A 27,373-nucleotide genomic window follows, 5' to 3' on the forward strand; every position below is an offset into this window, starting at 1 on the left:
ACTGCTGAGAGGATGTTACCATGCAATTGCCCACTTTTGTTGCAGATTAAACAGCCCAGAGTTTCCACATGAATTCCACCCAGGCCACAGCGGAACCTCGGCAGAAACAAGGCTGTGGGATTCTAAGCGTAAGCGAGTTATCCCCACCGTCATCTCAGGCTGGATTTAAACTCAGTGGAAATTTCAACTGTGGCAAAGTAAAAAAACAGCGCCCGGAGCATTCTCACGGATTTCCCGACCCTAGCAGAACCGTCAGGCTGGGAGGATTCACATGGGTTCACAGTCCAACGATGTGTAGGTTAGGTGGATTGGCCATGCTGAATTGCTCCTTAGCATCAGGGGGAATTAGCATGGTAAATACGTAGGGTTACGGGAATAGGGCCTGGATGGGATTGTGGTCGGTGCAGGCTCAATGGGCCAAATGGCCTCCTCCTGCACTATGAGGATTGTACGATTAATACATTTTAAGAGCCAGATAGTCCGACTTGGCCTGGAAGAGAGCTGTGGATCGCAGCCACTGGAATAGAAGTCAGTCAGTCAGTAGGTGTAATGTGTGGGAGAGAGAAAACAAGAAACTGCAAGCATGTTCACATAGTGCGTTTGTGAACTCCTGTCAATACCAAACTGCTGAAGCCCGCTGTGATTCCAGAGATGCAGGAGGGGATCCTGGAAGCGGCACACTAAGGCAACCAGCCTGTAAGAATGTAGGGAGTAACTTTATGTCGACGCACTGCGGTTGAGCAAGCCCTACGCCAGCAATAATAACGGCCCACAAGCCTGTTCCAACATCACTTGTCACTTGGGCCAGCTCATCTACTATTCAGCCCACTGAGGTGGTTACCTTGCAGCCCAAGAATGAGATGGCATGGTCTTAATTGGTGCAGTTTCCTCTCTGGTCAGGGGCTGCCCTGCCCTGTAATGGTCACTCCAGTGAGGGACTTGATCCTCTTCCTCTTGCCTGCAGTCCTGTTCCTCTTAGGCCATTGCTTTGTGCCTCACTTTCAAGCTGAGGCAATGGCCTAGTGGCATTATGGCTGGACTACTAATCCAGAAACTCAGCTAATGTGCTGAGGACCTGGGTTCAAATCCCACCATGGCAGATAGCAGAATTTGAATTCAATAAAAAATACCCAGAATTAAGAATCTACTGATGACCATGAAATCATTGTCGATTGTTCGGAAAATCCTTTAGGGAAGGAAATCTGCCAATCTTACCTGGTTTGGCCTACATGTGACTCCAGAGCCACAGCAATGTGGTTGACTCTCAACTGCCCTCGGGGTAACTAAGGATGGGCAATAAATGCTGGCCAGCCAACGATGCCCGCGTCCCACGGATGAATAACAAAACAATGATTAAATCTCCCCTGAGGCAGATGCTGATAGTGGACAGGGAAGATGCCATGACAAGGGGCTGCTTGTTGGCCAGTGCTGCCGTGGGTTGGGTCCTGAAGCTTCAGATGTACTGCAAAGATAGAAACAAGATTGTATTATAAAGGGACGGAAATGAGAGAAGTGCTGGATTGCCCTGGTGAAACACACGACTCGTTCCATCAGCTCTAGTGCATCAATACCTCCAACGACAGCAGGAGTCAGACTCCAATCCTCGAATCGTTCGTTTCCTGCAGGCTGACTGAGTGAGCAAAGGGCATCTGTGATTAGAAGGGTACGAGTAGCTGTAGGTGCCTTTGCCAGCTTGTCAACATGTACGGGTGGGTTTGCTTGTGCTAGTGCAAGAGAGAGATAGTGAAGAGTGAACCCTCGAGGATATGAAGTCTCTCCTTGGGAAAGATGAAGAATTCTGAGGCATGCAGAGGTGCAGCATCTAGGTCATTAGTAAAGAGCTCAAGCCAGTTGCCTGCTTTGCCCCGACACGGCAGCAAGGTGCTGGTGGCATTGACAAATTCCATCATGTTTTCTCAGCAGCTGCTTTGGGCATCTCGCCCGCTCTGGCGGAGAACGCACCTTCCTCTTCTTGCCCACCCACAACATCAGCTCAATTCCGGCAGCCCTCGAAGCACAGCAACCCGCCTCCTCCAGGAAGTCCACCAGCCACCAGAAGCTAGGGAGCGAAGGCCAGCAAACTAAAGACGCAGCACGCACACACGCACGCACACACGCACACACGCACACACGCACACACGCACACACGCACACACGCACACACGCACACACGCACACACGCACACACCGTCAGACCCAATGCAGCTCCGAGCACGTAGAACGGCAAAGCCAACAAGCAACTCAGAATCCAATGTCTGATTCAACTCGCCGAGAAACATCTAGGAAATGCAACTGAAAACAGCTGCCCACAGAAAGCATACAGCCAGGTGTCCTTTATCAACATTCACAAGTTCCCTCTTTAGGTGTCAGCCTTGGTTTGATAGGCGCAACCTTTGTCTCAGGAGACCGTGGAATCCAGTTCCACTCAGATGCTTGAGCAATAATCCAGACTGACAGAGCAGTGGAGCACTGGGAGAGCTTTCAGATGAGACATTAAACCAAGGTCTTGTCTAGCTGGCGGATCAATGTAAAAGATATTCCATGACAATACTTCAGAGAAGAGTAGTGGCATTCTCCCCAGTGTCCTGACCAAAAATTGATACCTTAATTAAGTTTGGGGGCCGCACAGTGGTTAGCACCGCGGCTTCACAGCGCCAGGGACCCAGGTTTGATTCCAAGCGTGGGTCACTGTCTGTGTGGAATCTGCACATTCTCCCCGTGTCTGCGTGGGATTCCTCCCACAGTCTGAAAGGTGTGCTGGTTAGGTGCATTGACCAGAACAGGTGCCAGACTGTGGCGACTAGGGGAATTTCACAGTAACTTCATTGCAGTGTTAATGTAAGCTTTTCTTGTGAGTAATAAATAAAAGCTTTTAAAGTTTCAAAAAAAAAACAGGAAAAAAATCATCTCATTTGTGGTGATGAGGGTTTGCTGCATACTCACTGTCTGTTTCACCTCCCATATTACAATACCTGGAGTGACCTCAGTTCAAAATTACATCAGTTGCCATAAAATCTTTTGGGATATCCTGAGGACAAAAAAATATAAATTGGAACCTCCCTCATGTGCTTTTCCTCCCGTGTGTGTGCTTATGTATACATCGGTGTTTCTGCATGTGTGTATATATGCAATTGTGCATACAGTTGGTGTGTGTATGCATATGTGTGCGTTTGTACACATGTATTTGTGTGTGTGTGTGTGTACATGTACACATATAGTGTATGTAGTGTGCATGCATGCAATGGTATGCTCCCATGCAAATCCACCACATGTCCAGAGGAAACTGGGGGCCCAAAGCTTAATCTCCTCGAACAGTGCAGGTCTAGGGCATTCTATTCAAATTATACCCATAAAGCATTCTAACAGTGTAACCAGCCATCCAATACATTGCCTCATGGTGGGGACCCATGGGCTTGGCCAGTGGTGGGGACACGGACTGGCCCCATCATAGCTGGTTGGTTCCATGGGCCTTGGAGTTGTTTGAGGTTTCAAAGGCAGGCCAGATGTGGATCGAATTATTACCCGAACCGACTGCACAAACTCATCACTGTCAGCTCAAATGCTGCTTTGACCAAGGTCCTGGGGCACAACCCCACCTAGCAGAAGTTGGGGGGGGGGGGGGGTGGACTTTGGGAAATTTGAACAGGGCAAGCAGAGCGTGAGAATTTTGTAAAGGAAGTGGGATTAGTGACCGTATCTGAACAGTAACTACATCAGAAGACACCAGCTGACCCCAGAAAGAGAGAGGAAACAAGATCAAAAACTTAGCGGTGGAGATAGTCTTGGAGTACTTCCAAAAAGCAGGATAAAAAGGGGATAGAGAACAGAACACCCAACATGTACAACACCTACATAGAAACCACAATATTCCTGCTGAACTTTACCAAGCCATGGCTCTCTCATCAGAGATGATGCTCGAACTTTTCAGCCAATTGCACAATGTCACGTGCCAAGGATAAATTCTGCCAAGTTTCATTTCCTCCCAAGGAGCTCTAATGCATGCCAAAAGGCACTCAAATATCAATGTTTCTTTCTTACTAATACCAAACTCTAACTATTAAAGAAACTTCCTCCAGGATAAATTTCACCCACGTTTAGGAAGGAGAATAGAAGGTGTTACAGTGCTGGATTAGACATTTAAAATACTGAAACATCGTGGAGGATGAAGCGTCTCTCCCGGTAATGTTAACCTGCCCTTCCCTTCTTCAGGACGGTTGGCAGCATTTCTTTTGTGTTATGGCGCAGATTCTTTTTAATCGTAACGCCCGCTTGTCAAAGTACTTTGAGAGCTTCTTACTCCCCACGTCCAAGGCATAATTACAAGCTGCCATTCAGCCACGGTACCAGGTACGGATGTTTAAAAATATAAAAAGGAGCCAAGATCGGCTCAGCTTGTCGGAACATTCCAGAAGCTACTTGCGATAATGAGCCACGTTTATAGTTTGGAGACTAACAAGCTTACAATGTTCGTGCTCAATGTTCCCCAACAACAAATAGATGGGGGAAGCTTATTTCGACCAGGCACTCTTTTCCTTGGCATCCTCTTAAACCGCAAAGTATGCTATTATTGAGGAAACAATTTGGGGATCATTTTGGCCAAGGTATTTGGGGAGGAATCAAAGGCGTTTCCAACACTCCTGTCCGCAGGGGCAACCCCCTGAAAGCCATGCAGGGGTCCTGGCTCCGATGAGGAAACCATTTGCCAAGCCCGTTGGGGTTACACCTGATCAGCCACGTTCCGAGAGTAGCTAATGTATGCAGGAAGTCCGGCACAGGAACAAATCATTTGGCCCCTCTTCCGCTTGGAGAGTCACTTTTATTGCAATGGGGGATGTCCTTGCCCAGCTTCCCCTCCAAACCAGACACGACTCGGTAAGGGATACACAGATTTCAAAAAAAAAAGTGATTATTCCTTCACCAATAATCCCTGTACGGAACAAAAGGAGGAAGGAGCTTATACACAGTGCGATTCTACACTAGATCCAAAGAGGCAACATGGAAAAGGACATTAATAACCTGTAAACTTTCGCAGTAGTTCCGTACAGGTCTCCGCCACCCTCTCATCATCATATCTCTCCATGATGATGGCTTCCTCTCCGCAGATCCAGCCACTCAGCACGTGCCCGTAACGCTCGGGCGGGTACAGCACATCAAAGCTGCAGATCTTTTTGTACCACAGGTCCTCCGGGTAGGCGAGGCTCTCGTTCTCCGCGTCGTCCTCCCAAACAAACTGGATGCTGTTGCACTCGGGGCTCCAGAAGGGCTCCTCGAACTCCAGGAAGATCTTGTCCGTGGTGCTGATGCCCAGCATCTGGATGGCCGAGACCTTCTCTTCCGGGAGGCGGGGGCGGAACATGGTCTCGTGGTATTTCTTCAGCACCCCGAGGGACATGGTGACAATCACGTGATCGGCCGGGATCAGCTCGCAATCCTCGCACTCCACGTACACCTGGTAGCCCTCCTCCTCCCGGCTGTCCAAGTTGTGGTCGGGGAACGAGCTGCTGATCAAGTGGATCTGCTTGCTGACCGAGTGGTTCCAGTGAATGTACTTGACCGGCTTATTCAGCTGGATCATGGATTTCGGGATGTCGCGGGCCAGGATCTCCACTATGTTAATGAAGCCGCTGGGAATGACATGGTGGGCGCCCGGGATTTCCGTCCACTCGCCAAACTCACTTAGGGATACTTCGTCCATGCTGTGGCAACTGCTCTCACAGCTTTCAACCTGCCGACAGGAAAGAGAGAGAGAGAGAGAGAGAGAGGCCATTACATTCTTAAACAGGGCAATGTCCCAGCCCAAGAGGCATAGAGTCCCGTCGCTGTGATTCAAACCAAAGTGAGAACGCGTCGAGTGGAAGTGGCCGTCCAACTTACTCCCGTCCTAAGTCACTTAAATAATCTGTGTCGGGGACGAGGGCCAGAATTCTCCAGCCTCGCCAGCCCCGAAATCGGGGTGGGGGAGGCTCGCGAACTGAAATCTCCATTGGCCTGAGGCGGGATTTTACAATCTCGCCCAAGTGAGGTCGTAAAATCCCACCAGAGAACGCCCACCCGACTTATTCATCTCCAAGGTGAGTATTGTGCATCAATACTCCTCGAATCCCCAAACCTAACCCCAGAAAAACTTAGCTGGCTGCAATTATCAAGATGTCCTTCACCATTCCCCCACCATAAATTAATCAATGGACATATTCATAGGGAGTGCGATAGCTTGATCTTGGGTTTGGACATAGTTCGGCACAACATTGAGGGCCAAAGGGCCTGTACTGTTCTATGTTCTATATTCCTCATTTCTGTTGGAAAAACCCATCTGGTTCACCAGCGTCCTTTAGGGAAGGAAATCTGCCGTCCTTACCTGGTCTGGCCTACATGTGACTCCAGAGCCACAGCAATGTGGTTAACTCTCAACTGCCCTCGGGCAATTAGGGATGGACAATAAGTGCTGGCCAGCCAGTAATGCCCATGTCCCACGAATGAACACAAAAAAAAACCACACTGTCCGCTCCCGCCCACGGGATCTCCCGCTCCCGCCACGCTCCCACTGCAGGTTCCCCGGCAGCAAAGGGTGCCTTGACAACAGCAGAACCAGGTAATCCTGCCGCCGGACACTGGCGGGCCACCTTCAAATTATTTTACTCTTTGACTAGCAGTCTTTTCCACATTACCTAAATATTTAACATTTATTTATTAGTCACAAATCAGCTAACATTAATATTGCAATGAAGTTACTGTGAAATTCCCCTAGTCGCCACCCTCCAGCGCCTGTTCGGGTCAACGCATCTAACCAGCATGTCTTTTGGACTGTGGGAAGAAACCGGGGCACCCGGAGGAAACCCACGCAGACACAGGGAGAACGTGCAGACTCCACACAGACAGTGACCCAAGCTGGGAATCGAACTCAGGTCCCTGACGCTGTGAGGCAGCAGTGCTAACCACTGTGCCACCCTACTGCCCCTATCTGGAGATGTATTTAGTCAGACTTATTCATAACGATCACCTCTGTGCTTGCTGACCTACACTGGCTCCTGGTCAAACAACACCTTGATTTTAAAATTCTCACCCTGAGTTTTGAAATCTGTCCACAGCCTCCACCTCGAATCTGTGTAACCTCTTCCAAACCCACAACACTCAGAGATATCTGCGCACCTCAAATTCTGACCTTCTGCATTTGCCGCACTTTAACTGCTCCGCCATTTGGTGGCCATGTCTTCAGTTGGCAAGGCCACATGCTCTGGAACTCCCTTGTCAAAAACCCCTGAGCCACTCTCTTTATTCCCCCCTTCCACACCTACACCTTTGACCCAGATTTTGGTTGAGGGGCCGGTGAAAGGGGATCACAGACACAAGACTACATGCCGAGAGAATTAGAGCAGAGAGCAGAAGGTTTATTTCTGTAACGCAGAGGCTACGGACAGTGTTGGAAAAGTTAGTGATTAAAGCAGAGACGATGGTCAGAATTCTGCAGACATTCACGCGGTCGGAGCCGGAGAGAACGGAGAATTTGGTGCCCAGCCAAATCTCCGCACACAGCAGCGGAGTCAGAGCTGCAGGAGAGACTGGAGAATCATAGATCACAAAATGCCAACAGTTCAGAAGGAGGCCTCTGGCCCATCGGGAATGCACCAACAACAATCCCACCCAGGCCCTATTGTCGTAACCCCATGTATTCACCCCACTAATCCCCCAACCTATACATCTGTTGACACTCGGGGCAATTTAGTATGGTCAATGCACCTAACCATTAAATCTTTCAGGCTGTGGGAAGAAACTGGAGCACCCGGAGGAAACCCACGCAGACACACAGAGGAACTGCAAATCCGACACCATGTTTACAATTAAAATAGGTTAGTTTTTTTTTAATTTCTTTATTAGTGTAACAAGTAGGCTTACATTAACACTGCAATGAAGTTACTGTGAAAATCCCCAAGTCGCCACACTCCAGTGCCTGTTCGGGTACGCTGAGGAAGAACTTAGCACGGCCAGTGCACCTAACCAGCACGTCATTGGATTGTAGGAGGAAACCCACGCAGACACGGGGGGAACGTGCAGACTCCGCATAGACAGTGACCCAAGCCCGGAATCGAACCCGGGTCCCCGGCGCTGTGAGGCAGCAATGTTAACCGCTGTGACATCTTGCCAGGTTCCAGGAGTGTTTGAAGGGAAGTGGGATGAGGAACGCTCATGGGGATAAGCCCACAGCTTTTATGGGGGATAGACTGGTCAGACCGACCAGTTTGCTAAAGGAGGAGGGGGGAGGATTCTGCTGCTCACTGCCACTCATGATGAGAAAGCTTCTCTTAAATGGCTGCTATGTACATAGAACATTACAGCGCAGTACAGGCCCTTCGGCCCTTGATGTTGCACCAACCTGTGAAAACCAATCTAAAGTTCATCTAACCTACACTATTCCAATATCATCCATATGTTTATCCAATGACCATTTAAATGCCCCTAATGTTGCCAAGTCCACTGCTGTTGCAGGCAGGGCATTCCACACTCTTACCACTCTGAGTAAAGAACCTACCTCTGACATCTGTGATATCTATCACCTCTCAATTTAAAGCTATGTCCCCTCGTGTTAGCCATCACCATCCGAGGAAAAAGGCTCTCACTGTCCACCCTATCTAATCCTCTGCTCATCTTGTAAGCCTCTATTAAGTCACCTCTTAACCTCCTTCTCTCTAACGAAAACAGCCTCAAGTCCCTCAGCCTTTCCTCACAAGACCTTCCCACCATACCAGGCAACATCCTGGTAAATCTCCTCTGTATCCTTTCCAATGTGTAGACAGGGAGACAGCTGGAGATTTGAACAAAGCATCGTGAAAAAGGTGTTTCTAGCTTTATCTTAAGACAGATGGTAGAATCTAAGTGTTTTGTGAAGTACATTCCTGGAGAATAGGTAAGGAGATTGAATACACATTATCTGTTACACAAGACTGGAGCTTGTCAGACTAGCACAGAATATAGTGAAATGTTCCTGTTCTCTATTAAAATGTTGCATTTGCTTTCCAAATATTTCTCCATATTGAGCTTTAGTTAATTTGATATACAACATTGCCATTAATGGGGGAAAAGCCAATTTGTTACCACAGTTAGGATTCACATGCAGCCAAGCAATTTTTTTTAGAAGGCATTCTTTCCAGATGTATCACAGCTTGGTATGGCTCTTGCTCTGACCAAGACCGCAAGGAACTACCAAAGGTCATAAATGTAGCCCAGTCCATCATACAAACTAGCCTTCCATCCATTGACTCCAACTACTCTTCCCGCTGCCTAGGAAAAGCAGCCAGTACCCCGGGAATACTCTCTTCCATCAGGAAAAAGATACAAAAGTCCGAGGTCACGTACCAACCGACTCAAGAACAGCTTCTTCTCTGCTGCCATCAGACTTTTGAATTGATCTCCCTCGTATTAAGTTGATGTTTCTCTACACCCTAGCTATGATTGTAACTCTATATTCTGCACCCGGTCCCTTCCTTCTCTATGCACGGTATGCTTTGTCTGCATAACGTGCAAGAAACATCATCTCTGTCCTAAGTGGTCTACCCTGTATCTTTGGACTGTGATCCCTGGTTCTGGACACTCCCAACAATCAGAAACATCCTTCTTGCAGCTACCCTTCTAGTCTTGTTAGAACTGATAGATGCTTGATGGCCAGCGTGGGCATGATGGGCCTCTGGCTGTGCGGTAAAACTCTTTACTATTCCATACCTTCAAGAACTGCTGAAGCATTGCCAGCTTCAGCTTCTTTGTGACATCTGAGTCTTCAGGATCAGCTTTGAGGCGCTTTCGCACCACGTTCCGTGTGAAAACACCAACGCTGTTTTGGCTTTCTGCACCAACTGGTCTTCCTCGCTGGAAGAACTCCTGAGTCAGGTTGTAGACCTAATCAAAAGAAGTTCAGAAGCATTAAAACCCTGCTGCACATTATCATTAATAACCGAGTGAATGAAAGCATCATCCTGTGCAACCCGAAAGGACAAAATGCTCATAGAATCCCTACAGTGCAGAAGGAGGACGTTCGGCCCATTGAGTCTGCACCCAACACAATTCCACACAGGCCCTATCCTCATAACCCCATGCATTTACCCTGTTAATCCCCTGACACTAAAGCGCAATTTAACATGGCCAATCAACCTAACCCGCACAGCTTTGGCTAAGGGAGAAAAGTGGAGCACCCAGAGGGAACCCACGCAGGCATGGGGAGAATGTGCAAACTCTACACAGACAGTGACCCACGGCCAGAATTGAACCTGGATCCCTGGCACTGTGAGTTAGCAGTGCTAAACACTGTGCCACGGTGCCGCCCTTCCTCTGAATAAAATTTATCAGTGTCACAAGTAGGCTTACATTAACACTGCAGTGAAGTTACTGTGAAAATATCCTGGTCGCCACACTCCGGCGCCTGTTCGGGTACACCGAGGGAGAATAGCCAATGCACCCAACCAGCATGTCTTTCGGACTGTGGGAGGAAACCCACGCAGAGACAGGGAGATAGTGACCTAAGCCAGGAATCAAACCAGGGGCCCTGGCGCTGTGAGGCAGCAGTGCTGACCACTGTGCCAGCCACAATGGTAATAAAAATACAGCAGGTTAGCAGAGGGAAGGTTTCCGGAAAACAACCTTTCCTCAGAGCTGAAGGAAGATAGGAACATAAAGAGCGTTTAAACACATGAAAGGTGGCAGGTGACAGGAAGGGGAAAAGGGAAATGTGACCGGGTGGAGAGAGGGAGAGATTAAGTGACAAAAAATTTCAGGATGCACAAGCCAAAGAGAATGGCAACGGGTAGAGTAACGGGTGCTCCGCTTACGATGTGCGATTTAAACGCATTAGCCATGGTGAGTGTGTGGGGTTAGGGGGAGGGGGCCTAGGCAAGATACTCTGTCACAGAGTCAGTGCAGATTAGATGGGCCAAATGGCCTCCTTCTGCATTGTAGGGTTCTATGATTCCGAGTAAAGAAATGCTGAAAAAGGCAAAAGGTGGATGCTGGAGTCTGAAACAAAAGCAGAAAACGCTGGATAATCTCAGCAGGTCCGACTGATCTGTGGGAAGAGAATAGAGTCAACGTTACGAGTCTCCAATACCCTTCAGAGCTCAAGAAACCAAGGCTGTGTCCAGATGAGGTGTGAATGGCTTCAAAGCCAGCTATAGGAAGGGTTAAAAAAAAAGCCAGCAAAAAAAAAAACACACACACTGAATAAGATGGAGGCAGAGATTATGGTCTAAAATGGTTGAATTGAATATTGAGTTGAGAAGAGTGCAGACTGACGGGGTGGACTGCTCCATCTCATTTAGCTTCACTTGAACACTGTCGCAGGCCGTAAGCAGAAAGGTCAGAGTGTGAGCAAAGCGGAAAGTTGAAATGAGAAGCGACAAGGAAGCTTCGGGACGTGCTAACGGAATGAGGAGGTGTTGCACCCCCTGTGAGAGGTGTTCACCGCTGTGGATGCTGCATTAGCGCTGGGAAGTATGGAAGCTAAAGCGCTTTGAAATGTTGCCCCCACCCCATTCCCCCTCCATCCCTCCTCCCCCTCATCCCGCAACCTTGTCCCATCCCCAAAATCCCACTGCCCCCCCGCCCCCACCCCCGCCACCACTATTCAAGAAGAAATAATTTGCACGGCATATTTACGAAAGACGGCCCACTCACCTCGTTGTATACATCGCTGAATTCCTCAATGACATCCTTCGGTATTCTCTGACCACTGCTGGTGCAGTAGTGTGCCACCCCATTCTTGGAGTAGAGACTGATGCGGCCAGTGCTCCGTTCCCCATCTGTAGTTTCTTCAAGGAGACCATGGTCTTCTGCTAGCTGATAAATCGGGTTCCCATGAGCACCGTGAATCCAAGTTGCCCCAACGTCAAATGTAGCACAGCCTGAGCACAAGAACACAGGAACATATCATCTCAGATCTCAACATGGGATCAACCTTTGAAGGCAATTGGCAAAAGAAGCATCGGTGACAGGGGGAAAACCCTTTTGGCAGCACAGCCGTTAGCCCTCCTGGCCTACAGAGCCAGGGACCCCAGTTCAATTCCCGGCTTGGGTCACTATCTGTGTGCAGTCTGCATGTTCTTCCCATCTTCGGGGCAGGGTGGGCGGGTGGGGGGGGGGTTCCTCCAGGTGCTCCGGTTTCCTTTCACAGTCCGGAAGACGTGCTGGTTAGATGCATTGGCCATGCTAAATTCTCCCTCAGTGTACCCAAGTGTGGTGACTAGGGGATTTTCACAGTAACTTCATTGCAAGGTTAATGTAAGTCTGCTTGTGACATGAATAAATAACCTTAAAACTGAAATGATTAGGGCGTGGAATGCACTGCCTGAGTGGGTAGTGGATGGGGTAGGGTCAATGGAGGCATTGGATCATTGTCTGGAAGGGGAAAAATGTGCACAACTGCAGGCAAAAGGCAGGGGAGTGGTGCAGGGTGAATTGCGTTTGCAGAGGGACAGCAGAGACATGGCCTTCTGCTGTGTTATAACCATTTCATGATTCATACACTGGCCATGTTGAAAATAAATATATTTGTTTGACGACAGAATAGGATTAATTGTGTCTTTGCGAGCAGCTCAAGAGGTTTCTTTACTCATTCTTGGGACATGGGCACAGTTGACCAAGACAGTGTTTATTGCCCGTCCCCTGAACCGAGGGGCATGGCCATTTCAGAGGGAAGCTAGGAGTCAACCATATTGCTGTGGATCTGGAGTCACATGTTGGCCAGATCAGGCCAGGCTTCCACCCCGAAAGGACAATAATGAACCAGATGGGGGGTTTTTTTTCAACCATTAATGTCGGTCTCACGGCTGCCAGCTTTTCAATTCCAGATTTACTTATTAATTCTAATTCCATCAGCTGCCGTGATGGGATTTGAACCCATGTCCAAGAGGACTCGCTTAGGCCTCTGGGTTACTGGTCCAGTAACTTTACCACCGCATCACCGTGTCGTAGAATCTCTACAGTGCCGAAATAGATCATTCGGCCTATCGAGCCTGCATCAACCATAATCCCGCCCAAGCCCTATTCCCGTAACCCCACACATTTACCCTGCTAATCACCTGACACTAAGGAGCAATTTAGCAAGGCCAAACAACCTAACCCACACATCTTTGACTGTGGGAACAAACTGGAGTGCCCAGAGAAATCCCACACAGACACAGGGGGAATGTGCAAACTCCTCACAGACAGTGACCCAAGCCAGGAATTGAACCCGAGTCCCTGACGCTCGGAGGCAGCAGTGCTAACCACTGCGCCACCGTGCCGCCCAGAGGCAGCAGTGCTAACCACTGCGCCACCGTGTCGCCCAGAGGCAGCAGTGCTAACCACTGCGCCACCGTGTCGCCCAGAGGCAGCAGTGCTAACCACTGCGCCACCATGCCGCCCAGAGGCAGCAGTGCTAACCACTGCGCCACCGTGCCGCCCAGAGGCAGCAGTGCTAGTCACTGTCCCGTCCTGATTGTCTACATAGGAGTTGTTGTTGTGAAACACTGCACACTGAGATCCTTCCATCTACTCCATTCCAAACAATACAGGAGCAGCCTTACCGAGTTTAACACTTTGCACTCTGCCTCCGATTCGCTCAGATGCTTCTAGAATGACAATGTCTGTGAATCCATTCGCTAGGAGTTTTCTTGTAGCAGATAAGCCAGCGAGTCCAGCACCGATGACTACTATTCGAGGTTGTCGCTTTGTCTGTGAGCCACTATTGAGAGGATCATCAGCGCTGTCTGAAGATATTTCACAACTTTGCATACCGCCCAAGCTCTTCTATGGAAACTAGAAGGAAATGATACAAATTGTGATCAGGACAAATCACAATTGATCAAAAGCATAAGAAATAAGAGCACAAGTAGACCATTCGGCCCGAGTCTACTAGAATCATACCGTGCAGAAGAGGCCCTTTGGCCCATCGAGTCTGCAAGTAACACCTGAACTCCCACCTAATCCCATCTGCCAGCACTTGGCCCATAGCCCTGAATGTTATGATGTGCCAAGTGATCATCTAGGTACTTTTTAAAGCATGTGAGGCATCCCACCTCCACCACCCTCCCAGCAGCTCATTCCAAGCTGTCACCACCCTCTGGGTAAAAAGGTTCATCCTCACATCCCCCCTAAACCTCCTGCCCCTCACCTTGAACCTATGTCTCCTCATGACTGACCCTTCAGCTAAGGGGAACAGCTGCTCCCTATCCACTCTGTCCATGCCCCACATAATCTTGAACACTTCAATCAGGTCGCCCCCTCAGTCTTCTCTGCTCCAATGAAAACAACCCAAGTCTATGCAATCTCTCCTCATAACTTAACTGTTCTATCCCAGGCAACGTCCTGGTGACTCTCCTCCGCAACCCTTCCAGTGCAATCACATCCTCCCGATAATGTGGCAACTGGAACTGCACACAGTGCTCCATCTGTGGCCTCACCAAAGTACTATACAACTCCATCATGATCTCTCTGCTTTTGTAATCTACGCCTTGATTGATGAAGGCAAGTGTCTCATATTGCCTTTTTCACCACCTTACTCATATTCCCTTCCGCTTACAGCCAGGGTCCCTTTGTTCCTCAGAACTTCCTAGTATCCTACCATTCATTGAATGCATCCTTGTCAAATTACTCCTTACAAAGAGTATCATCTCACACTTTTCAGGGTTAAATTCCATCTGTCACTTATTTGCCCATTCCATCTAGATCTTCTTATAGCCCAAAACATCATGCCTCACTGTTAACAACCCATCCAATCTTTGTGTCATCAGCAAACTTACTAATCTTACCCCCCATATGGTTACCTCTGCTCCACCATTTATCCAGATCAGGGATGGTCCCCTAACTGAACTCCAGTTTGCCATCCTACCCTGATTACCTCTGTTCTAAAAGGTTTACCCCTTATCCTCAAACTATGACCCCTAGTTGTGGACTTCCCCACCATTATGAACATTCTTTCTGAATTTATCCTGTCTAAATTTTACAAGTTTCTATGAAATCCCCCCTCACTCTTCTAAACTTCAGTGAATGTAATCCTAACCAACTTAGTCTCTCCTCATGTAACGGACCTGCCATCCCAGGAATCAGCCTGGTAAACCTTCACTGTACTCCCTCTACAGCAAGGACATCCTTCCTCAGATAAGGACACCAAAACTGCACTCAATACTCCAGCTGTGGCCTCACCAACACCCTGTACAATTGCAGCACAACATCTCTATCCCTACAGTCAAATCCTCTCGTTATGAGGGCGAACATAGCATCTACCTTCTTTACTGCCTGTTGTACCTGTGCGCTTATTTTCAGCAACTGATGCATGAGGACACCAAGGTCTCGCTGAGTATCCACCTCTCTCAATATACACCCATTCAAGTAATAATCTGTCTTCCTATTACTGCTACCAAAGTGGATCGCCTCACATATATCCACATTATACTGCATCCGTCATGTATACACCCACACACTCAGCTTGTCCAAATCTTGCTGAAGCATCACTGCACCATCCTCACAGCTCACTCTCCCACCCAACTTTGTATCATCCACAAATTTGGAGGAGTCAATACATTTCATTCTCTCTTCCATAAGAACATAAGAAATAGGAGAGTTTTTGAACACCTTCCAAATCATTCATGTTAGCAGGCGGGGTCCTAGACAGATCCCGAAAGAACCCCACCAGTCACTGATTGCCAATCAGAAAAAGACCAATTTATGCCAAATCTTTGCTTCCTATCCACTAACCAGCTTTCTATCTACCTCGAGGCATTACCTGCAATCCCACGTGCTTTAACTTTACATAGTAGTCTGTTATGTGATCTTGTCAAAAAGCCTTCTGAAAGTCTAAATTAACCACTGGTTCTCCTTGGTCAACTGTACTAGTTACACCCTCAAAGAATTCCAATAGATTTGTCAAGCATGATTTCCCTTCTGTAAATCCATGCTGACCATGTCTGATTATACCACTGCTTTCCAAATGCCAACAAATGGTCGCAGAACATGCTCCGCTGTATAAGGTTTTAGAGAGCTTACACAGGTAAACTGGTGGTATCTTTGGTTGGACAGTGCAATGATAGGATTTTAATTGTGTCTTCCGCCCGATCACCTGGTGGTAAATCCTGGAGAAAATGCTTGGTTAACTCTACAGTTTCCTCCTCAGGACCCCATCAAAACTCCACCACAGCCTCTCCATTTCTGGGACTGACATTGAATTGAGCCCAGAATGAGGGGCGGCAGCCCGATCCCTGCCTGGTGGCTGTGAGGATACAAAGGGAAATAGCTTACATAAACTCAACTCCGCTTTTTATCTACGCCATTATAATGACCACACTGTCGGACATAAGAGCTGTGTCCAGCACTAATACGGGGGCATTATTTTAAAATGTTTGCGCATATAAGATTATGAAGGACGTGGGCAGGGTGAGCAGGGAGCAGCTGTTCCCCTTGGCTGAGGGGGTCAGTCACGAGGGGGCACAGTTTTAGTGCAAGAGGCAGAAAATATAGGGAATTTGAAAAAAAAATCTTTTTCACTCAGAGTGGTGGGAATCTGGAATGCACTGCTGGGAAGGTAGTGGAGGACGGAAACCTTACAACCTGTAAAAAATATTTGGATGAGCATTTGAAATATCATAACATTCGAGGATATGGAACAAATGCAGGAAAATCGGATTAGCGAGACTTTAGTGGTAGATATTGTCAGTACAGACTCAATGGGCCAAAGGGGCTTTTCTGTGCTGTAGGCCTCTATGGACTGAATTTCATGAGAAAAATTCCAAGTGTCCAGCTAGCGTGAAAATGGGAGAGTTGCAGATCTGTTTTTGAATGAGTTTTTATTCCCTATCTTATGCACTTAGTCTGTAGCCCATTTTCTCATGCGCTTTCTAGCTACTAGAGGCAGCGCGTGGAGCTTAACTCACCAGCCAGCCTGATCAGGCAGCAGAGGGAGCTATTGCGCATGTGCACACATCTGTGGCTGCACATGCGCAATAGCAACAGCAGAGGCCTGACAGAGAGAGAGCTGTCAGGCCTTTGCTGCTATAGCCAGCATCAAGTCAGCCTCCGCCCCGCAATCGCAGGGGCCAATAGTGAGCCTCACAGTTCCGGAAAATATAGCCCCAATGTCTCCACTGCCCAGATCAATTACGCCCCCCAGCCACCAATCACCTGCAGAGCAGCAATGAAGCAATGATTCCCCCTCCCTTCTCAATCATGCTGACCAGACACCCCCCCCACAGGCCCTCCCCTTCAGGCACCTCTCTAATAGCCCTGCTCCGCTCAGTGGAGTATGTCAATATGACCTCACTGGCCTCCGGTTCTACAGGTGAGGGCAACATGGCTGTTCCCCATTCATGTGGAAGTTGTGTTCCTCGCCGGACAGAATCTCTCCCACTGAGGCCGTAAAGGCGAGAGAGCCCAGATGATTAAGCGCCAGACCCGATAAACAGATGTAAATGCTGCTTTAAATAAATTTAAATAACATATCCAGTCTCTTGCTGGAAAAGGACAAGAGGCTGACTGCTCCAGAAATCCAGTGTCAACAAGATCGCAAGAGTTGAGGTATCAGGTGTGATCCGGATTTCTTGCTCCCGCATAATTTTACTGGTTCACTCCATCCATCGATCAGCGGGGTGAGCCAGTAAAACCACAGCCTATGACTCTAATCACTCTGCTTGAGTTACTATCAAGGATATATATTCTAACTACATTCCCAGGGCCCTGTCCTATGCAAGTATAAAAGAACATGTCAAGGCATTGCAACTTCTTCAATTAAACAAAAGAATGGAGTGTAATTGTTCATTGGTACATTGTCCATGGCAGCACCTCGACCAGAATCCAATGCCAACCAATCAGCATCCCTTTTCCTACGTGCAGTACAAATTGTTCAACAGTTCCCTTCGAAATTTGGCATTCTTGCATTTGTCCTGATGGGTGCAAAACAAAAAGCTTCAACAGCAAGTCTCTTTTCCAGCTATACTAACAAGGATGCAGATCACAGTGTTCACTAGGTCATTGAATATTCAATCATAAAATCTACAGTGCAGAAGGAGGCCATTTGGCCCATCAAGCTGCACCAACAATCCCACCTAGGTTCTGTCCTATCCCTGTAATGCCACATATTTATGCTCCTAATCCCCCTGATATTAAGGGGCAATTGATCATGGCCAATCAACCTAACCGACACATCTTCGGACTATGGGAGAAAACCCATGTAGACACGGGGAGAACGTGCAAACTTCACACAGAAAGTCACCCAAGGCCAGAATTGAACCTGGGTCCCGGGAGCTGTGAGGCAGTTGTGCCACCCCCTGCTATACAAGTGCTCAGATGTTTTCAGGACACAGAATAGTGCTGTTAAGGCATTGGTCACTCCCCCTCTGGGGCAGCATGGTCAGCCTGCCAGGTATTTGCAAAGCTTGTCTCATTTTAAAAGCCTTCCAAACTTGTCCTGCCATCTTCAAAGGCTCATGGAAGTACACTCCTGGGTGTCTCCGTTCCTGCATCCATTTTTAAAATTGAACCATTTAGCTTATGTAGCCTCTCCCGATAAGTCCTACATAAATAAACTGCTTCACACTTCTCTACGTTCAATTTCTATTACCATGAGTCTGCTCTGCCCGCTTCACCAGTCTGTCCACATCCTCCTAAAGGTTGCTGCTGTACTCCTCACTGTTTATTACATGCCTGCATCCTACATCTGAAAATTCTGCTCTCTGTACCCAAGTTCAGCTCAGTAATAGGTATCAGAAAGACACTGATGCCGATACTAATGGGTGACACAGCTATATACATCCCTCCAGCCCAGAAAACAAAAGGTCACCATTAGTTTCTGCATCCAGTCTCCGAGTGAATTTTGCAACTATGCTGCTGTGTCCATTTAATCCCACGAGCTTCAAACTGGCTATAGATCTATTAGGGGGAACTTTAGATGAAGTGGAAATGGTTGAGAGCTTCAAGTTTCTAGGTGTCCAACAATCTGTCCTGGTCTCTCCATGCCAACGCTATAGTTAAGAAAGCCCACCAACACCTCTACTTTCTTAGGAGGCTAAGGAAATTTGGCATGTCAGCTACAACTCTCACCAACTTTTACAGATGAACCATAGAAAGCATCCTTTCCAGATGTATTACAGCTTGGTATGGCTCTTGTTCTGACCAAGACCGCAACAAACCATAAAGGATCACGAGTGTCGCCCAATCCATCACTCAAACTACCCTCCCACCTACTGACACAGTCTAAACTTGTCACTACCTCGGAAATCTGCCAGTGTAATTAAGGAATCATGCACCCCGGACATTCTCTCTTCCACTTTTTTCCGTCAGAGAAAAGTACAAAATTCTGAGATTACAGACCAATTGACTCAAGAACATTTCCTTCCCAGCTGCCATCAGACTTTTGAATGGACCTACCTTATATTAAGTTGATCTTTCTCTACACCCTAGCTCTGACTGTAACACTACATTCTGCACCCTCTGTTTTCCTTCTCGATGAATGGTATGCTTTGTCTGTATAGCCCACAAGAAACAATACTTTTCACTGGATACCAATACATGTGAGAATAATAAATCAAATGTAACAAACATCTTTTAAAAGTCTGCACTCACATCAGGCTCACAACCCTCTTCAGTTACTTAATAATTAAATCAAGTCAAACACGATTTGCCATGAATGCAGATTTTTAAATTGTTAAGCCTTGTACCAATTTTGATCCAGACCACTGTTTCTAAAAAGGTTCCCCATCACACAGATTGGTTCTCAAGGGTAGTAAAGGGCAGCCATACCAAAGCCACCCATATCCTGAGAATCCAGCCGAGCACTTAGACACAGAAAATGAATAACACTTACTGGGCAGGATAAGCAAACAGATGCCTGAGCTAGAACTCAAAAATAATACTGTGGCTTGGAAAAGAATGCAATAAAAGAGGACAAATATTTTCACATCACTGTGACCTGACTTTGCTATCTGGATAGAGACACTGCCATTTATTTTAAACAGGTTAAATGACTCCATTATTATAATAAATCTCATACACACATTTAAAACATCCGTGCACTAATGTCTAGTCCAGTGAGCCTCAAAGTCAACATTCCCACTGCAAACTATTAATTTCACAGTAACTTCATTGCCTTAATAACGTAAGCCTTACTGTGACTAATAAATAAATAAATGAACTCGTTACAGTTCAGAGGAGGCCATTTGGCCCATTATGTCTGTACTGGTTCTCCAAACGAGCTTCATGACTCTGATAAAAAGAGAAAATGCTGGATAAACTCAGCAAGTCTGGCAACATCCGTGGAGAGAGAAACACAGGTCAAGGGAGAGCGTGCGGCAGGGGACCAGGCAACAGGGGTCCACTAGGTGGCTCAGGTCAGTGCGCGGGGTTCAATGCATCTCCTCTGTTGGGACCGTCTGCCATGCAGGGACAGCTGTTGCAGTCACCTTGTCTCTGCAATGTTATACCATGAGTCTCCATGGCTGTCAGGGAACACTGGTGGGGAAGGTGGTTCGTCACTCTGGCAGTGAGTACTATATAGCCCCCCCGCCCCTTCCCCACCTCCACCCCCTGCAGTAGCGTTTGCTGTTTCCTGGGGTCGAGGGAAGTGACCATTGCCGCACCATCTCCCCTTGAACTGTGTTTCTCTCTCTCTCTCCATTGATACTGCCAGTTCTGCTGAGTTGGTATCCAACATTTTCTACTTTTATTTCAGATTTCCAGCATCCGCAATATTTTGCTTCTTTATCATGACTAAGATTTTGCCAACCTCTCATGAAGCACAAGTGCAAAGCAGCACCAGATAAGACTTCATAGGAACATGTGAATTAGGAGCAAAAGTAGGCAAATTCAGCCCTTCGAGCCTGCTCCCCATTCAATTGGATCATGGCTGATCTTTCCCTGGTCTCAAATTCACCTCCTTACCTGTTTCCCCATATCCCTCTTTCCCTTTTATTAGAAACATATCTATCTCCTTCTTGAAACCATTCAATGATTCAGGTTCCACCGCGCTATGGGGCAGCGAGTTCCACAAATTCACCACCCTCTACAAGAAGTAGTTCCTCCTCATCTCAGTTTTAAATCTACTGCCTCTCAACCCATACCTGTGATTTCTTGTTTGAGATTACCCCATAACAGGAAACATTTGGTCTACATTTACTCTATCAATCCCTTTTAAAATGTTATATACTTTGATCAGATCCCCTCTCGTCCTTCTAAACTCTGGTGAATACAAGCCCAAACTATTTAGTCTCTCCTCATACGTCAACACTTCCATCCCTGGAATCAATCTGGTGAACCTCCTCGGAACTCATCCAATGCCCCCACATCCTTCCTCAGGATGCTAAGCTTTCCTGAGGTTAAGGTGATCCACTGATGTGGGGTTCAAAAGGAATACTGGGTGAGGTGCGACATCTTGTGGCATGCCCCAAAGAGTCAGTGTTTGTTACAAGGTCCCGTGACTTCTTTGGAATAGAAAGAGCGATGTATAAGGCATTTGTGTAGCACCACGTACCTCGAAAGCGAACAGGCAAAAGGTGTGAGCAACTCTAGTGGTGTGTGACCCAGCTGCCAGCACTGAAGCGACGAAATGTTGTGTTCGGGAGTGGGGAGGGAGGTGTTTTAAAGCAAGGCAACATTCCTCCACCTCACCTCACCCCACCCCCATGATTGAAGATGCTGCAAACGTGTCATCACATGATCTCAGCAGAGGTTCCTCGTCACTTTCTCAGCTGTCTGTCTGTTCACCTCAATCCTGCACATTCACTCACTCAAAACACCCAAACAATGTCCTGCCCTGACACTGCATTGTGGGGTGCAAAAAAAGCTCCACACAATCCTTCCCAAATTCTCCCATTTATCAGAAATTGGATGCAAAGTGACTATCTCTAAGGGCTACGGGAGTGGGGAGTGGGGAGTGGGGAGTGGGGAGTGGGGAGTGGGGAGTGGGGAGTGGGGAGTGGGGAGTGGGGAGTGGGGAGTGGGGAGAGGGGAGAGGGGAGTGGGGAGAGGGGAGTGGGGAGAGGGGAGAGGGGAGAGTGGGCTCACTTCTGGGGTGGGACGCTATTTAAAGTCCTGTGGTGACATTCCACCTTTCTATCTCCCACTTAAATCATAAATCGCCTTTCTGGCATTTCCTTCCCGGTGCTGGTTGTGTGGACAGGGAATAATGGGTCAGGCCACTGCTGAAATGAATCTGTTTCATCACAACCAGAGACAGAGGGATGGAGAGGGTGTAGATGTATCCTTTGTATTTGGAGAATAATAACTTAGTGACAAAGTAACACAAATGTCAAGAAAGTCTTTTGGCTCAACTTATCCATGCCGCTCAGTTTTTACCACTAAGTAGTCCCAATTGCCCACATTTGACCCATATCCCTCTATACCTATTTTACCCATGTAGTTGTCCAAATGCTCTTTAAAAGACAAAATTGTACCCACCTCTACTACTACCACCCCTCTGGCAGCTTGTTCCAGACACTCACCCACCACCCTATGTGTGAAAACATTGCCCCTCTGGACCCTTTTTGTATCACTCCCCTCTCATCTTAAACCAATGCCCTCTAGTTTTAGACTCCACTATCTTAGGGAAAAGATATTGACTATCTAGGTAATCTACGCCCCTCATTATTTTATAGACCTCTATAAGATCACACCTAAGCCTCCAACGATCCAGGGAAAAAAGTCCCAGTCAATCCAGCCTCTCCTTATAATTCAAACCATCAAGTCCTAGTGGCATCCTAGTAAATCTTTGCTCTCTTTCAAGTTTAATAACATCCTTTCTGTAATAGGCTGACCAAAACTGTTACCAATGTCCTGTACAACTTCAACAAGACAGCCCAACTCCTGTATTCAATGTTCTGACCAGTGAAACCAAGCATGCTGAATGCCTTATTCACCATCCTGTCCACCTGTGACTCCAATTTCAAGGAGCTATGAATCTGTACTCCCCGATCTCTGTTGTACCCAATGCCCCACCATTAACTGAGTAGGTCCTGTCCTGGTTCAATCTGACAAAATGCATTGCCTCATATTTATATAGATTAAACTCCATCTGCCATTCATCAGCCCATTGGTCCAATTGATCAAGATCCCATCTTTCTTCCAAAAGCCACATTTAAACAAAGCAATGAAACGAGGGGGAGGGGAGTATGTCTGCTGTTTGCCCCTGACGTTGTGTAACAGCTAATCATAAAATATACAGTGCAAAGGAGGCCATTTGGTCCATCGCACCTGCACCATCAATAATCCCTCCCAGATCCCATCCCCATAACCTCTCATATATACCCTTCCGTACCCCGACACTAAGGGTCAATTTAACACAGCCAATCAACCTAACCCGCACATCTTTGGACTTTGGGAAAAAACCAGAGCACCGGAGGAAACCCATACAGTCACCAGGAGAATGTGCAAACTTCACACAGGCAGTGACCCAAGGCCGGATTTGAACCCAGGCGCTGTGAGGCAGCAGTACTTACCACTGTGCTACCCACCGTGTGTATGGAACCTAACAATTTGTCACACACTTTCTAACAAGTAATGTCACTTTAAATCTAGCGATGCCACGGGGAGTCTAAAAGTTAGATGAAGATGGGTGGGAGCAGGCATGGACCTGCCTTGCATTAAGTTGGTCTTGGTCTACACCCTCGGTGTGACTGTAACACTACATTCTGCACTCCTTCTCTATGAACGGTATGTTTTGTCTGTGTAGCGCGCAAGGAACAATACCTTTCACTCTTTACTAATACATGTGACAGTAATAAATCAAATCAAAAAAGTCTTGTTGATACATAATAACGCTAGAATGGACCGGTGGGACCGAATGGCCTGCGCAGTTTCTCTGAGAGAAAGCGAAGACATTGCAAACTTTAGCCCAAATAGAAATGAGTCTCTCTCTCTCTCTTTTCAAAACAGCATCAGTCTCTACCATCACCCCAAACAGGTGGACAAACCACAACTCCGAAAATGAACGTCTGCTCACAATAGTTAATTACTCTGAAGAGGAAATCTATGTCCTTACGACTGAACGCACCGGATAAAAGAAACTTTAAGTAAATAATGAGAGGCTCGCTCTGTCTGTGTGTGTGAGAGCCAAAAGACGATTCTTGTTTGCAGGCAACAGTTCTGTTCCCAAACAGGATATCAAATAGACCCAGTGGGGAGGTGATTTTTCAAAAGTGCTGACAAATGACAGCACTTAAGACTGACCCAAGAATACATGGAAAAGCCAGGGCATGGGCGATTTTGGAGATTACAATCTATTTTTTCAGTATATATTTTTTAAAAAACAAATGCATTTGAATGCGTTCAATCCAGCTGAGACAAGTCTCTGGCATCCTAGCAGCCACGTACCGAAGGTGGACAAAGCAATGCTGTGTGTGTATCTGTGTGGAACAAAAGCACTTGGTTTCTCTGGGAGACAACACAAGACCCTCGCCGAAGACAAGAAAAAGAAGCACTTCACAATAGTAAAACAACACCCGCAGGAAGAGATCAGGGTGACAGTAACACACAACATTTAAAAAAAGGCACACCAAAACCCCAGAGATGTTCATGTAATGAACCATCAGCCTGGTCTCCCCGACAAAGGGGAGTGTGTGTATGTATGTATATATATATATATATTACACAGCTGATCCTCCATTGCAAGGAGTCAGATTTTCTTTTTAAAACCAAGGGTTTCTTGCCTCCTTTTTTTAAAAAAATAAAGATAAAGAATGAGTGGCTTTCTACTACCTCGCCTCGATCGTCCTTCCGCAAATCTCCAGCTGAGCCCCGGTCTCCGCTTGCCCAGCGTCTCCCCCGCTCCCCACTCTCTCTCTCCCTGTGTCTCCGGCTGTTTGGCTGCTGATCCGGAGAAACCCAGAAGTAACCAGCTCGGCGCAGGCGCAGCTCGCCGCCACTGTGTCAATTTCACTGTCAATTTCAGCCCGGGCTGCGCGCGCACCCGCCGGTCTTTGTTCCCCCCCCCCCCCTCCTCTCAGCTGGTTCTGCTGCTGCTGAGGCTGCCACATATCCACTCACTCACTGGCTGGCTCTCACTCACTCACTCACTGCCACTCACAACAAAGCTGCAGGTGCAGAGAGCCCCGTCTCCGTTCCCTTATCCTGCATCCTCCTGCCCCGTCCCCCGTTCCCTTATTCTCCATTCGCCTGCCCCATCTGATGATTTTTTTTCTGTAACTTGATTTACTTAGGGTCGCAAGTAGGCTGACTGCGAAAATGAAGTTACTGTGAAAATCCAAATCCCCCCTCCCTTCTCCTCCCCCCACACTCCGGCGCCTGTTTGGGGTACGCTGAAGGAGAATGTAGCCTGGCCAGTGCACCTCAACCAGCACGTCTTTCGGGAGGAAACCCACGCAGAAACAGGGAGAAAGTGCAGACTCCGAACAGACAGCGACCCAAGAAGGGAATCGCACCCAGGTCCCTGAGCGCTGAGAGGCAGCAGTGCTAACCATTATGCATGACACCATTGTTAGTGCGGCTTACTATAAAACACCAAATATTGAGTCTGATTTTACATATGTATTTACATATTAACTTGTCTATGTCTTTTCATGTTGATAGTATTTTTTTTAATTTTGCAACTTGCTGCATCTAAATATTTTACAGAAACTTTTTGAAACCAAACGCCTGGGGTATTCATAGAATCCCTGCAGTGCAGAAGGAGGTGATCCTGCCTGTTGGTCCCTGGCATTGTGAGGCAGCATCGCTAACCTCCGTGCCACCCTGTTTACCATCTCTCTCTCTGATTCTGGTGCTTCCTTTCTCTGCCTATCTTTCCCCAGTAAAAAGTCTGACAACACCAGGTTTTAGTCCAACCGATTTATTTGATAATAGACTCACAAGCTTTCCAGGTTTCCCTCTTTGTCAGGTGAACGGAGAATTCCGGCCTCAGACAGAGCATATAAAGCACAGACAGTTTAGAGCAGGAAACCTCGAAAGCTTGTGAGTCTATTATCAAATAAATCGGTTGGACTAAAACCTGGTGTTGTCAGACTTTTTACTGTGTTTACGCCAGTCCAACGCCGGCATACCCACATCATATCTTTCCCCAGTCAAAGAAGATAGAGTCAGCACAAAAAACACCCCAAGGTGCTTGACAGGAGCAATATTCCAGGATTGTCCAGGAATGGAAGAATCTTTGTAATGAGACACTGTGGGTAGAGTTCAGAAACAGAAAGGGGTCAATCACTGTGATGGGGGTGTACTACAGGCGTCCCCACAGCCCACAGAAAGTTGAAGAATGAATACGTAAGCGGATTCTGGACAGATGTAGAAATAATAGGGATGTTGTGGCGGGAGACTTTAATTTTCCTCATATTGACTGGAAATCCCTTGGGGCTAGGGGTCCAGATGGTGAAGAATTTGTTAAGCGTGTCCAGGAAGGTTTGTTGGAACAATATGTAGAAAGCCCGACTAGAGAGGGAGCTATATTGGATCTAGCACTAGGGAATGAGATAGGCCAGGTCATCAAAGTGGGGAAACATGTGGCGAACAGTGATACAATTCCGTAAGGATTTGGATATTGATGGAAAAGGACAAGTGTTGTCCTAGGGTTAAGGTGCTAAATTGGGGAAGGCTAATTACAACCAGATGAGGAAGGATTTGGAGGCTGTTGTTTGGGAGATCCTGTTTGAGGGTAAATCCACATCAGGCATGCAGGAGTCTTTTAAGGAGGAGTTGATCAGAGTGCAGAACAAGTATGTGCCTGTGAAAAGGAAGGACAGGAAAGGCAGAATTCAGAAACAGTGAATGACCAGGGAAATTGTGAGTCTAATCAAAAAGAAAAAGGATCATAGATGAAGTCTAGGCAACTAAAAGCAGACGAAGCATTTCAAGAATACAGGGAAAGTAGAAAAGAACTCAAACGGAGTTAGGAGGGCAAAAAAGGGTCATGAAATGTCCTCGTTAGGCAGGGTTAAGGAGAATCCCAAGGCATTACAGACATATGCTAGGAACAAGAGGATAGCTAGAGAAAGAGTTGGTCCACTCACAAGGACAAAGGAGGAAAATTATGTGTAGAACCATAAGAAGTGGGTGAGATCCTTGATGAGTTTGCATTGGTATTCACAAAGGAGAGGGCCATGTTGGTTGATGGTGTCTTTGAGGGGTGTGTAAACGCTCTAGACATGTCATCATTACAAGGGAGGAAGTGTTACGTGTATGAAAAAGCATTAAGGTAAACAAATCCGTAAGGCTGGATGGCATCTATACCAGATTACTGAGAGAGACAAGAGAGGAAAATTGTTGGCCCTCGAACAAAAATCTTTGTTTCCTCGTTGGCCACAGGTGAAGTCAGTAAAAAGTCTGACAACACCAGGTTTTAGTCCAACCTATTTATTTGGGAAGTCCCAGAGGATTGGAGGATAGCCAGTGTTGTCCCATTACTTTAGAAGGCTAGCAAGGATGTTTAAAA

The 27,373-nt window shown here is 47.2% G+C and overlaps 1 protein-coding gene across 1 annotated transcript in view; it reads right to left on the reverse strand.

The window, feature by feature from the left end:
* Positions 1–24,802, reverse strand: part of smox (spermine oxidase) — a 32,965-nt gene extending 8,163 nt beyond the window's left edge. The window contains exons 1-5 of the mRNA XM_080195648.1: positions 24,691–24,802; positions 13,542–13,773; positions 11,653–11,879; positions 9,712–9,885; positions 5,017–5,725 (exon numbers count right to left, since the gene is read on the reverse strand). Coding sequence (XP_080051774.1) covers positions 5,017–5,725; positions 9,712–9,885; positions 11,653–11,879; positions 13,542–13,749 — 1,318 coding nt within the window. The 5' untranslated portion in view covers positions 13,750–13,773; positions 24,691–24,802. The remainder of the gene's footprint in view (positions 1–5,016; positions 5,726–9,711; positions 9,886–11,652; positions 11,880–13,541; positions 13,774–24,690) is intronic.
* Positions 24,803–27,373: the final 2,571 nt, after the last annotated feature.

Source organism: Carcharhinus amblyrhynchos, chromosome 1 (genome assembly GCF_965287045.1).
Source record: "Carcharhinus amblyrhynchos chromosome 1, sCarAmb.v2.hapA, whole genome shotgun sequence".
NCBI classification, from domain to species: domain Eukaryota; kingdom Metazoa; phylum Chordata; class Chondrichthyes; order Carcharhiniformes; family Carcharhinidae; genus Carcharhinus; species Carcharhinus amblyrhynchos.